At 35.9% G+C, this 11660-nt stretch overlaps 1 protein-coding gene across 1 annotated transcript; it reads right to left on the bottom strand.

Annotated features, from left to right (window-relative positions):
- Positions 1-321: 321 nt before the first annotated feature.
- On the bottom strand, positions 322-11400 carry LOC131988637 (rab GTPase-activating protein 1-like). The gene is made up of 8 exons (XM_059353796.1): positions 11290-11400; positions 8218-8295; positions 6430-6540; positions 5020-5124; positions 4848-4931; positions 3732-3803; positions 2249-2503; positions 322-762 (listed from the first exon to the last, which is right to left on the bottom strand). Exons 1-8 carry the CDS (start codon positions 11398-11400, stop codon positions 529-531), a joined length of 1050 nt encoding a protein of 349 aa, XP_059209779.1. The 3' UTR covers positions 322-528.
- Between the last annotated feature and the right edge of the window lie 260 nt (positions 11401-11660).

Genomic DNA, 11660 nt, shown 5'->3' with positions numbered 1-11660 from the left:
ACAGTTATTTATAAATAAAAATAAAGGATAATAGCGGACTGTCAGTCTGTTAACACAATAAACATGTATAACTTTCTGAATGGCATAGCTATGTTTACTTTACAGATAGTACATCATCATCTGACGCATATAAATTAATTAACAATTAATATCTTTAGCCGACTGAGACGGCATCAATTTACTTAACTAATAATGCATCAAGATGATGTTTATCATCTTTTAGATAAATAAACTTCCATTTGTTTATACATGTGTTTTGCTTGACTATGAACACAAGTGTTGTAAGTGATGTGATAACAAATATTCAGTGTAAACTGAAAATACTTAAACATTTAAATGCATATTGCATACTGGCAGCACCTGTCTGTCTCTCAGGTGCGCCCCTCTGCTTGTTTTGCGCCCCAGGCTGCCCTCTAGTGGACAAAACAAGGAATAGCAGCTACAGTACTGACTACATACTGCACATAACATTGTGATTTAATACTCTGAGGTCTGATTTTTTGTCCATTGTGTCCATTTTTAAAGCGATCAGACGTTTTCTCGGTTGTCTCTGTGAGGCCATGACAGAACCTTGGAGCTCCATCCAGACAGGGAGGCGCCGTGGAGGTTCCAGCCCGCTGAGGGAGCTCCGTCTCTGGGGATGCTGATGCTGTGGAGCCCCCCTCCGCTGGAGGTCCGCAGGGAGGTGAAGGCCTTCCTGATCCAGCTGTTCTTGGCTTCCTGGAGGTCGTTGGCCAGGATTCCTTTCTGGTGCTCCAACTCCTGGAGAAACAGGTGAATAATAAGGAAATAATGAGTTAGAAACGCAGCAGGAAAATGTGAATTCATATGTACACTTGAAGTAATATTGTAATCATTATTTTAAATACTACAACAGGAATAACACATTAAAAGTAGTTCAGTGAAGCACAATTTTGATATGTTTTTATAGCACTTAAATTTAGCACTGAATATAGTAAATAGTGTCCTGAGTATCTAGAAAAGCACCTAATAAATCTAATGTATTATATTATTAATACAGATTAAGATTAAGATTTCCTTTATTAGTCAAGAATTACAGCTGTAAAGTGGATATCAAAAAACAATGAATAGTAAACAGCATATATATAAATAAAAAAGAAAGAAATATAAGAGGGATTAGCAAATAAACAAGTAAAATACAGCTTATAAATTTAGCTTAAATGTAAAAAATAGAATCAAATATTATTATATTTAGCATTACAGATTAAAGATAATTAGTTAAAGACATATAAAAGATATGTATTCTCTATTTTAACTAGAAAAATAAAAAGTTAACAATTAAAAGTAATTAAATTAAATAAAAACGTATGTAGATTATTTACAATGTAGACAGCAGTTGGATATGGACCATAGAATACTGCGCATATTAATTAAAGTGCTTTAAGCCAATTCAAAACTAAATATCTGCATATGAAAGCAGAATCTGTAGACAACGGGACAAGATTTTGCCATCAGAAGTGTTCTTGGGTCTCATGTATCAACGCAGCGTACGCAATAAAACATTACGTACGCTCGCTGTTTTTCCCGCAAACGCCACATGTATGAAACGTGAACTTGCCGAGAGAATGTGCGGTGTGACCACAAACTTTTGTTTGGCAGAAAGTTCTGTCTTTTATGCTCTCTTTAAAGCTAAAACGACACCAACTGGCATTGTGTTAACAGTTTAAAGCTCGGACAATGGAGGAAAATGCCGTTTTCCACCCTCAATAACCCGTTCTAAATATGAGGGGTTAGATGATTTTTTATCATTTTTTGTTATATGTTATATTTCACCTGCGTACTGCTGCTCACTTGTGGAATAATAGTATGTTAATAGTATGTATTTTTTGTTGTTGTTGTTGTTTTTGAACTGTCACACTGACAGTCGATGGTTTCTGAGATTGAACGTCTTGTCCTACATTTAATGAGGATGCTTCACATCACTGGGGTTTATTAGCAGGAATGCTAATGTCTGATGCTAACCTCAATGAGTTGATCTTTCTTTACTGGATAAAAGTCAAGGAGGAAGTTTATCCAGTGAGGTTTTTGTCAGGTCAGTGCATTTATTCCCTGGAAAGTACCCAAAAGTACAAACTTTTGTTCTGTGTGTTATTTAAAGTTTCATTTGCTTTCTTAGAGATATCAGAGTGACTGTGCATGGTGACCTGATGTGATGTGATGTGATGTGACCTGGATATATTTCGTGTTTAGATTTCCCAGACTTGTTTGTGATGTTTGATGCTCTGACCTGGATCTTGCACTTGGCCTCCACCATCTGGAGTTTGGTCTTGGCCAGCTCCTGTTCCAGCTCCCTGATCTGAGCCCTGAGGGACTCCTTCTCCTGCTCCTCTCTCCTCCACTCGGCCTCTTCAGGTCCTTGGTTCTCCTCGTCCCGGCCTGGTTCGGTCCCCTCTCGGCCTTCTGTCGGAGACATCTGAGCCTCGTCTGACGCTCCATCTGACTCTGTGACGAGTCGACAGCGAGAACAAACCTTCAGAGCGCTCTGCAGAGGAGGAGGGGGAGAATAAGAGGCAGAATGTGAGAAAAAGAGGCAGAATGTGAGAATAAGAGGCAGAATGTGAGAATAAGAGGCAGAATGTGAGGCTTATCTGCCTCAAATATGACAACCAGCTTTTAACCCTTTATCGGGCGATCAACTATATATGTAACTTCAGTGGATATGAAAATGAGGTCTCCCTGTCTCTCTCGTTGGTCACACAAAATAACCAAAAAAAGACACAAAATGACTAAAAAAAGACACAAAATGATCAAAAAGACACAAAATGACCAGAAAAGACAACTATATTTGGTAACTTCAGTGGATATCAAAATGAGGTCTCCATGTCTCTCTGTTTGGTTACACAAAATAACCAAAAAAAAGACACAAAATGACTAAAAAAAACGACACAAAATGACCAAAAAAGACACAAAATTACAAAAAAAAGACACAAAATTACAAAAAAAAAGACACAAAATGACTAAAAATAGACACAAAATGACCAAAAAAAGACACATAAGGACACAAAATGACAAAAAAAAGACAAAAAAAGACACAAAATGACTAAAAAAAAGACACAAAATGACACAAAATGACCAGAAAATACAACTATATTTGGTAACTTCAGTGGATATCAAAATGAGGTCTCCATGTCTCTCTCTTTGGTCACACAAAATAACCAAAAAAAAAGACCCAAAATGACCCAAAAAAAAAGACACAATATAGAAACACATGGATTTCTTCCAGCTAATCAGCAAAGATCAGACTACGTCACAGGCGGTGACACATTTGAGAATATTTCGAGAAAAAGTTGCAAATTTACTAGATTAAAGTGGCAAATCCACAAGAATAAAAGGCGCAGTTTTAAGAGATTTAAAGTGGCAAATCTGTGTGAAAAAAGTTGAAGATTTACGAGAAAAAAGTGGGACAAAAATACTTTTTTCTCCCAGATTCACCACTTTAAATCTCATAAATCTGCACATTTTTTGCCGCTTTAATCTCGTAAACTTTTTTCTCAAAATATGACCCTCCTCCCCCGGGTCAATATGTTTTTTTTACACATTCTGGCTGTATGTAATATCCTCCAATATTCTCTAGGGTTGGAATTTGGAATTTGCAAGTATTTCAATAAGTGTCTTATTAAGGGTTAAAGACACCTGTTGTTGTCCTTAGTAAGGTGTTGAAGTGGAGCATGACAGTGAGGAAAAGAGATAAAAGTAGGAAGGATTCTCACCGTGAGTGAATCTATCTGGTCTCTGTGGGCGGCCTGCTGCCTCTCCAGACGCTCAGTCAGCTGAGAGCAGATCTGAGCAGAAGAACGAGCAGCAACATCATTAAGCAGCACCACATTCTTTATTTATATATATATATATATATATATATCCTCCTATGATGTATGTAGTAGGGCAGCAACTTTGGAGACTCGTTCTTAAGGAGCTGCGGGGGCCGGCGGCTCCTTAAGAACGAGTCGAAGCGATACAGTCCTCCTGCAGCAGTCTTTCCCAGCTGCAGAGCTGGAGGGGATGTTAACCCCTTAGCGTCCAGTCTGCAAATTGCTAATAGGCTAACAGAGGGGTCTCAAACTCAAATTACCTGGGGACCGCTGGAGGCAGGATCAAAATGACCCAAAAAAAAGACACAAAATTACTTGAAAAAAAGACACAATTACTAAAAAAATAAACAAAATTACTAAAAAAAAATACGCAAAATTATTACAAAAAGACACAAAATGACCAAAAAAAGAGACAGAATTACGAAAAAAGACACAAAATTACTAAAAAAAAAAGACACAAAATGACAGAAAAAAAACTAAAATACTTATAAAAGACACAAAATGACAGAAAAAAAACTAAAATACTTATAAAAGACACAAAATGACCAATAAAGACACATAATTACCAAAAAAATACACAAAATTACCAAAAAAAATCCCCAGAAAATTACCTTAAAAAAAGACACAAAATTACACAAAAAAGACACAGAATTACCAAAAAAGACAACATTATTTAAAAAAAGACACAAAATTACCAAAAAAAGACACAAAATTACGGAAAAAAAAGACACAGAATTACCAAAAAAGACAAAATTATTTAAAAAATGACACAAATTTATTTTAAAAAAGACACAAAATTACCAATCTCTGTTTGTTTACAACAAGCACCAGACACTAAAAACTGTTCCTATTGTTGGTTTAAAGGTAGTGCAATAAAAATACAGATGTCTTTTCCCTAACATGATTAATAATCCTGATTACAATATTGATCAAAATAATCGTGATTATCATTTTGACCGAGTTTGCAGTATTTCTTAATTAAAAAGTAATTTCTTTATCCAATCAGTGGTTCTCTACCTGTTTGTAGTCTGCGATGACTCCTGAGGACCTCCTGACCTTCTCCTCCGTCTTCTCCAGCTCCCTCCTGAACACCTCCTTGGCCTTTGAGAAGAGAAGAAACTTTTAACTCGTTCATATCCACCATGACATTAACCCAAACACGACTATGAGCTGTTATAACCAGTCTTACCACTGCAGCTTCCTCCTCCTTCCCTCTCATCTCTTCTTCTGTGGCCTGCAGCTGAAGTCTGGTGTGAAAAAGGTTTTTGGTCAATTCATCCACTCTGTCCTCCGTCTGCAAACACACAAAACACTCTCAGTTAATATTCATTAACAGATAGAGACAGAATGATGGGGTAATCTGACAGATTTCCAATTAAAACAAGTTAGGTACAGAAATTGCGACGAAGTTAGACAACTTAAAAAATTGAAAATTAAGCGACCATATCATCTTTATACTGAAATACAGGTACATCTAAAAAAATTTGAATATAATGAAAAAGTTCAATATTTGTTGGCAATCATTTCAGGAAGTGAAACTCATACATTATCTAGATTCATTACACACAGAGTGAAATATTTCAAGCCTGTTTTTCTTGTCATGTTGTTGATTCTGGCTTAGAGATAATGAAAACACAAAACTCAGTGTCTCAGAAAATTATCATAGTATTTTGAAAAAATTGAATATGTGAGTCCACAGTTGGTATTTTGTCTTTTTTCTGTCATTTTTGTGTCTTTTGGGGTCATTTTTGCATCTATTTTTGGTCATTTTTTAATCTATTTTTAGTCATTTTGTGTTTTTTTTGGTCATTTTTGTGTCTTTTTTGGTAATTTTTGTATCTATTTTTGGTCATTTTGTGTCTTTTTTGGTCATTTTTGCATCTATTTTTGGTCATTTTGTGTCTTTTTGGGGTCAATTTGTCATTTTTTTACAGGTACATCTAAAAAAAAAAATAATAATTAAAAAAAAATATCGTGAAAAAGTTCAATATTTGTTGTCAATCATTTCAGAAAGTGAACATACATGATATAGATTCATTACACATAGAGTGAAATGTTTCAAGCCTGTTTTTATTGTAATGTTGTTGATAATGAAAACATATAAAAGTAGAATATTGCTGGTTGCTATTAATGCATTAATTCATGATGCAAAAGGAGCCCAACCAAGTATTGATGGATAGAAATGAACAGACTTTTCAGAAGCCTGACATTGTGTTTAAACTATCATTTTTTAATTGATCTTATGCAATATTCTATTCTATATTTCACTCTATGCGTAATGAATCTATATAATATATGAGTTTCACTTTCTGAAATAATTGACAAAAAATATTGAACTTTTTCATGATATAAGTCATTTCCCCCCAAAAAAGGTCTTAAATCATTGTTTTTTTCCCCCTGCATGCTAAATTCTGCCAGTTGACATTTTAAACTCATGTATATAACTGCAGACAGAGTTGCTGTTCTAATGCTGGAAAGTTTAATTAAGGTTCCCGTTTGTCCGTCTGCTGAGAGGCTGAGTAGTGACCTTTCGGGAGATGATTTTGCATGTTTTTAATAAACCTTTCCCCTATCTGTGAGGAGCAGCAGCTCATCGTACCTTGTCTAAGGCGTTCCTCAGGGCCACCTTGCTGGAGATCAGTCTGTGGGCCAGGCTGTCGTTCTCCTGCTCCAGACGGAGGCTGGCCTGCTGCAGACGCCGGTTCTCCTTCTGCACAAACACACATCATATATCATCATATATCATATATCAGGATCAGGGCTGTCAAAAGGATCCATACTCAAAAAAGTATCAATACTAAAACGTTGTATCCGGATATGATACTCATTTTCAAAAGTATCGAGTATCTGAAGCTTGTTATCATAGTTGCAGTTTCTTTTTGTACAACTGTTTTTATTAGGGCCTCAGGGCAATCGCACCGAGCACTTGTCCCATACAGCAATATCTGCAGGGACCAGTGCTGCACTACTGTTATACTGTGGATTTCTTCTTCTTCCTCTTCCGGACGCAATTTCGTCCCGCTACTAGTCCTACAACTTGAAGGGTTGCAGGACAAATTATATATCAAAACGTGCGGTTTGATCAGGATCGGTGTGCTATTACTTTTCTCTACAGAATACGAATTTTTTGCGACATAAGTCGCGAAAAACTGCCCAAAATGCAAAATTTTGCATTGAAATGAATGGGACGGCCGACAAAAAATGAGCGAAAAAGAACAATAATTGGAGGTTTTTAAACGTCTACTCCTTCGGCATAATTTCACCTAGAGACTCCATTTAAACTTTAAACAGTAGACACAAGTCTTGTGTATCGGTGTATTAATCCACGTTTCGATAGGTCATATAGTTTTTTATCAATCCCCGTTCAATGACCATGATAATTTTTGGAGAAATTCTGAGATTATAATGGGTGTGTATTGCACGGAATGTTCGTGTCACAGTGTGTGACATCATCGCCAGAGTGTAGAGGGAGAGAAGAAACTGTCAAAAAATAAATTTGAAAACTGCGCTCCAGGCTGCAAATTCCACTCTACAGAAATAATTTATACATAGAAACGTAGGAAAATTAGTCTTCTCCCTCACAATCCTCTGGTAAAGCTGTCAGAGTTATAGTTTGGGCGTAGGACGCACAGATGATCCACCAACACCACCAACAGCCTCATTGGCTCCCATATTAAAAACGCAGGGAGATTTCAGAAAAAGGGACATTTAACAGTTTTTGTAGATCGCTCTAACAAAGCTATTTTTTCATTTTTTCTTAAAAAAAAACATATGTAGACGTTCAGGAAGAACTCAGGACGCTCAAAGTGAAGTCGGATCAATGATAGGTATTATGGTTTTGCCAAAAATGCTTTCTGTTCGAGGCCAGAAATTTCAGTCTGTCCACCTCTGCTGTCACTAAGCCGGAACAGGTGTCAGTTATTTCTGTTGATTGATTTGATCTGATTGCCTTTGATCACACACACACACACACACACACACACACACACACACACACACACACACACACAGGTAACTTTATGCGATTTTCGCTACACACACACACACACACACACACACACACACACACACACATATTTTGAGGTTAAAGGGCAGAGTTTGAAATCTCTGAAGAATCTCATCATAGTGTACACACACCGGCAGTAGCCCCCGTGGCCCTTTCACAATTTCCCCAGAGGAAATTTTCTAGTTTTTACATGTTGCATTTTTTTTGTTAATAAAAATATTCCTGTTAAATTTTGGGATCTTTGTTTTTATCCTTGTGGAATCTAAATATTTTCCTGAGTATCGGTATCGAGTTGAACATGTTAGTATGGTGACAACCCTGTCAGGGATCACGTTTAGCTTCAAAGACAGAAGATGAACCGGAGACTGGAGTGATCCTGACCTGGTATCTGTCCAGATCCTCTTCTTCATCCATTATCTGAAGCAGACTTTCCCCCAGTTTGGCTTTCTTCGTCGGGACCTGAAGGGAAGAGAGAGTCAAAGCTGATGAAACACAGTAATGTCATCTCTGAGTGAGCTGCAGAAAGATATCTCCTCCAAACAGAAATCTGATGCCGGATGCTGGAGGAGCGCAACAAATCAGGAGCAGACCCCGAAAAGAGATCCAGATCAGGATCAGAGCAAGATAAGATGGAGCTGAGCACAAGAGGCTCGCATCATTTAGGAAACATAAAGGCCTGATAGTGAAGGGGAGGATTCATTTTAAGCCCAAATTGACAATTTCCATATCTCAAAAATCTAAAATGAACAATCAGAATTCATAATTCTCCATATCTGTCATGCAGAGGAATGAGATCTGTAGGAAGTAATGCACAGAGAGAACAATACATCGTTCTTTTCTGCATATTTTGCATATAATTTGCTCTCTGTACATTTTTCACTTAATTTGCACTAAGTTGTATATTGTATATTGTTAAATGTATTTTTCTATTAGATTGTTTATTTTTTTATCTTTATCTAAAAGGGAAATTATTTTGTGTGCAATTTTTGTGGTCGGCTGTAACAAAGAAATTTCCCTGCAGAGGGATTAATAAAGTCAAATCTAATCTAATTTTATTCCAGATTTTCTTTCTTTCTATCAATTTATTTCAGGGGTCGGCAACCTTTACTAACTAAAGAGCCAAAAACATGTCATAATGGAGCCGCAAACCTTATTTTGAGCCTCATAATGAAGATGAAACAGCCTAAATTACCTTACCAAGAAAACTAATAGGTCATAATGAGCATTTATTTTATTTAAGTGCAAATGAGAGGCTGGACACTGAATAAATACCTTAGGAGATTTGGAATTGAATGGAAACTAAAAACTAGACTTCATGTTGGCAAAATGTAGAGGTTAAGATGCCGAGCTGCAGACTTTCTGAAGCTATGGTGCACATTTTAGTTGACTAAAATGTAAAAAAATAACATCAAATGTAATGTTTATAAGCAACACATTTTTTTAATTTAAGAATACAAATTGCTTTGGGCCTACACCAACAATCAATGAAAATTAAAGTGTAAAGAAATATAAAATACATTTCATTTTGTATAATTGCAGATGGCCTGAAGAGCCTCATGTGGCTCCAGAGCTGCAGGTTGCCTCAGGTTGCCGACCCCTGATCTATGTTAAAGCCACTTTAGCAAGACTTTGTACATGGATAAGTGAAAAAGTTTTTACAGTCATGGAAAAAATGATTAGACCATTGTTTTCATCAAAATCATTATAAAGAAAACCATGTTAAATGTCTAGATATCAGCTCTTAAATTAACAAACAAAATGAAACACAAAAAGACACAAAAATGACCAAAAAAAGACAAAAAATTACCAAAAAAGATGTATAATGACCGATAAAAAGCCACAATTGGTAATGATTTTGGTTATTATCAATGAAACCATGTTAAATGTCTAGATATCAGCTCTTAAATTAAACTTTTATCAGATATTTTTGTTGTTATCATTATATTTGTCCAAACAAATTAACCTTTAGTTGTACCAGACATTAAAATGAACGTGAAATTGAAGAAAACAAGGGTCTAATCATTTTTTCCAATGACTGTATCGCTGTAATGCCCGCAAATGTAATAATGTCCACAAACGTAATAAAAATCTGCAGCTTTTACTGTAATTTTCCAACAAACGTAACACGCGATTTCCCACAAATATCTTATTATATTTGTGGGGAAGTGAAAATCTTAATATTTTAATGAGTTCCCACAAATGTAAAAATGCAACGCTCGCTACCACGGTTACTGGTTTGTCCTGTTGTCATGGCGACCGCTGTCGTCCAGAGGAAGTCGCTACAGTTTAACAGGAAACTTGTTACAACTTTATCAGTGTGTTTATCTGTTTGTGTGTTTACAGAAAACATGTGTTGCATCAAAATAAACCCCACAAACAGCTGAAACAACAGCATCTAAATCTAAATAATAACTGTGAACATAATCACAATTAAGTTATCATTTTGTGATGTAAATAACACAATTCAATCATTAATTAATTGAATTCTAGACGTGTTTCAAGGTGTAGCTTTTATAAAATACCAAACCAATAACATTCCAGTGTAGGAACAATATGAAAAACACATTTTTGAGTGGAGGGGAATAATAATTCATTGCGTAATTACATTTGTGGGAACTTATTACAAGATTGAAAGTTGAAGATTTTCACTTCCCCACAAACGTAACAAGTCCCTGCAAACCTGTTTGTGGGATTACTGCATTAAAAGCTGCAGATTTGTATTACATTTGTGGTTTATTACGTTTGTGGAGTCCATCTATTTATTGAAAATACATGTTTTATTTACAGTAATAACTTTATTTATATATGATATGTAGACAAGCTGAGAAAGCCAGTTAAAGTTCAATCATAGGAGCTTTTACAGTGTCACATTTATGTTTCTAGACCATTTTTAAAATGGGAATTTTCTTTCTACAATGAAAACTATTACTATTTTTAATTTACAGGCAAATAGACTGTTTTGGAGTTTTATTATTTATTATTTTTTCTGCTGTTTTTGTGTGTATAAATGGTACATTTCCATAGAAACCTTTGTCTTTTGTTTGTATTTTGGGTTCCTGGCAGCTTTATACTTTGTTAATTAAAATAAATGAAAAATCTGACTAAATGACAAAAAAAAGACACAAAATGACAAAAAAAAGACACAAAATGACTAAAAAAAGACACAAAATAACAAAAAAAAAGACAAAATGACAAAAAAAAAAAGACACAAAACGTCTTTTGTTTGTATTTTGGGTTCCTGGCAGCTTTATACTTTGTTAATTAACATAAAATGTAAAATCTGACTGATAGCTAGTTTGTGTGTAAAAAAAGGAGCCATGCATTTGATGTAAGGACAGACTGAAAGATGATATTAATGCAGAGGAAGTTGACAAATTTGAACCAGAATCTGCTGGACTTGAGAGGTTTAAACTGCTGATATAAGTGAAGTAGTGATGAGACAGTGAGTCTTACTGTGAATTTGGGTTCAGTTTCCTCCACCAGACAGGCCAGCATCTCGTCTTCACTCATCTGCTCCATGGCGTGGGCATCGTACGCCATCGCCACCGACATCTCCTCCATCATCTCGCTCTGATCAGCAGCAGCTCACACACAACCAGCCTGCTGAGCTTCACTTTACAGTTCCAAAAATCAGAAGAAAGAGGAAAAAAAATCCACCTCAGGAGCGATTCAATCAGAGACGTAAACGAGATCAGAACCTTTACGATGATGCAGGCGGGAAGACAAGAAAACAGGAAATAATCAGGATAAAGTCCAAGTCGTCCCGCCAGAAATTGAACCCAGAGGCAGTATCAAAGTGAGCAAAAAAAGGCACAAAATTACTA

Source organism: Centropristis striata, chromosome 16 (assembly GCF_030273125.1).
Source record: "Centropristis striata isolate RG_2023a ecotype Rhode Island chromosome 16, C.striata_1.0, whole genome shotgun sequence".
NCBI lineage: Eukaryota > Metazoa > Chordata > Actinopteri > Perciformes > Serranidae > Centropristis > Centropristis striata.
Note: the sequence above shows the minus strand (reverse complement) of the source record. Positions and strands in the feature narration are given on the sequence as shown.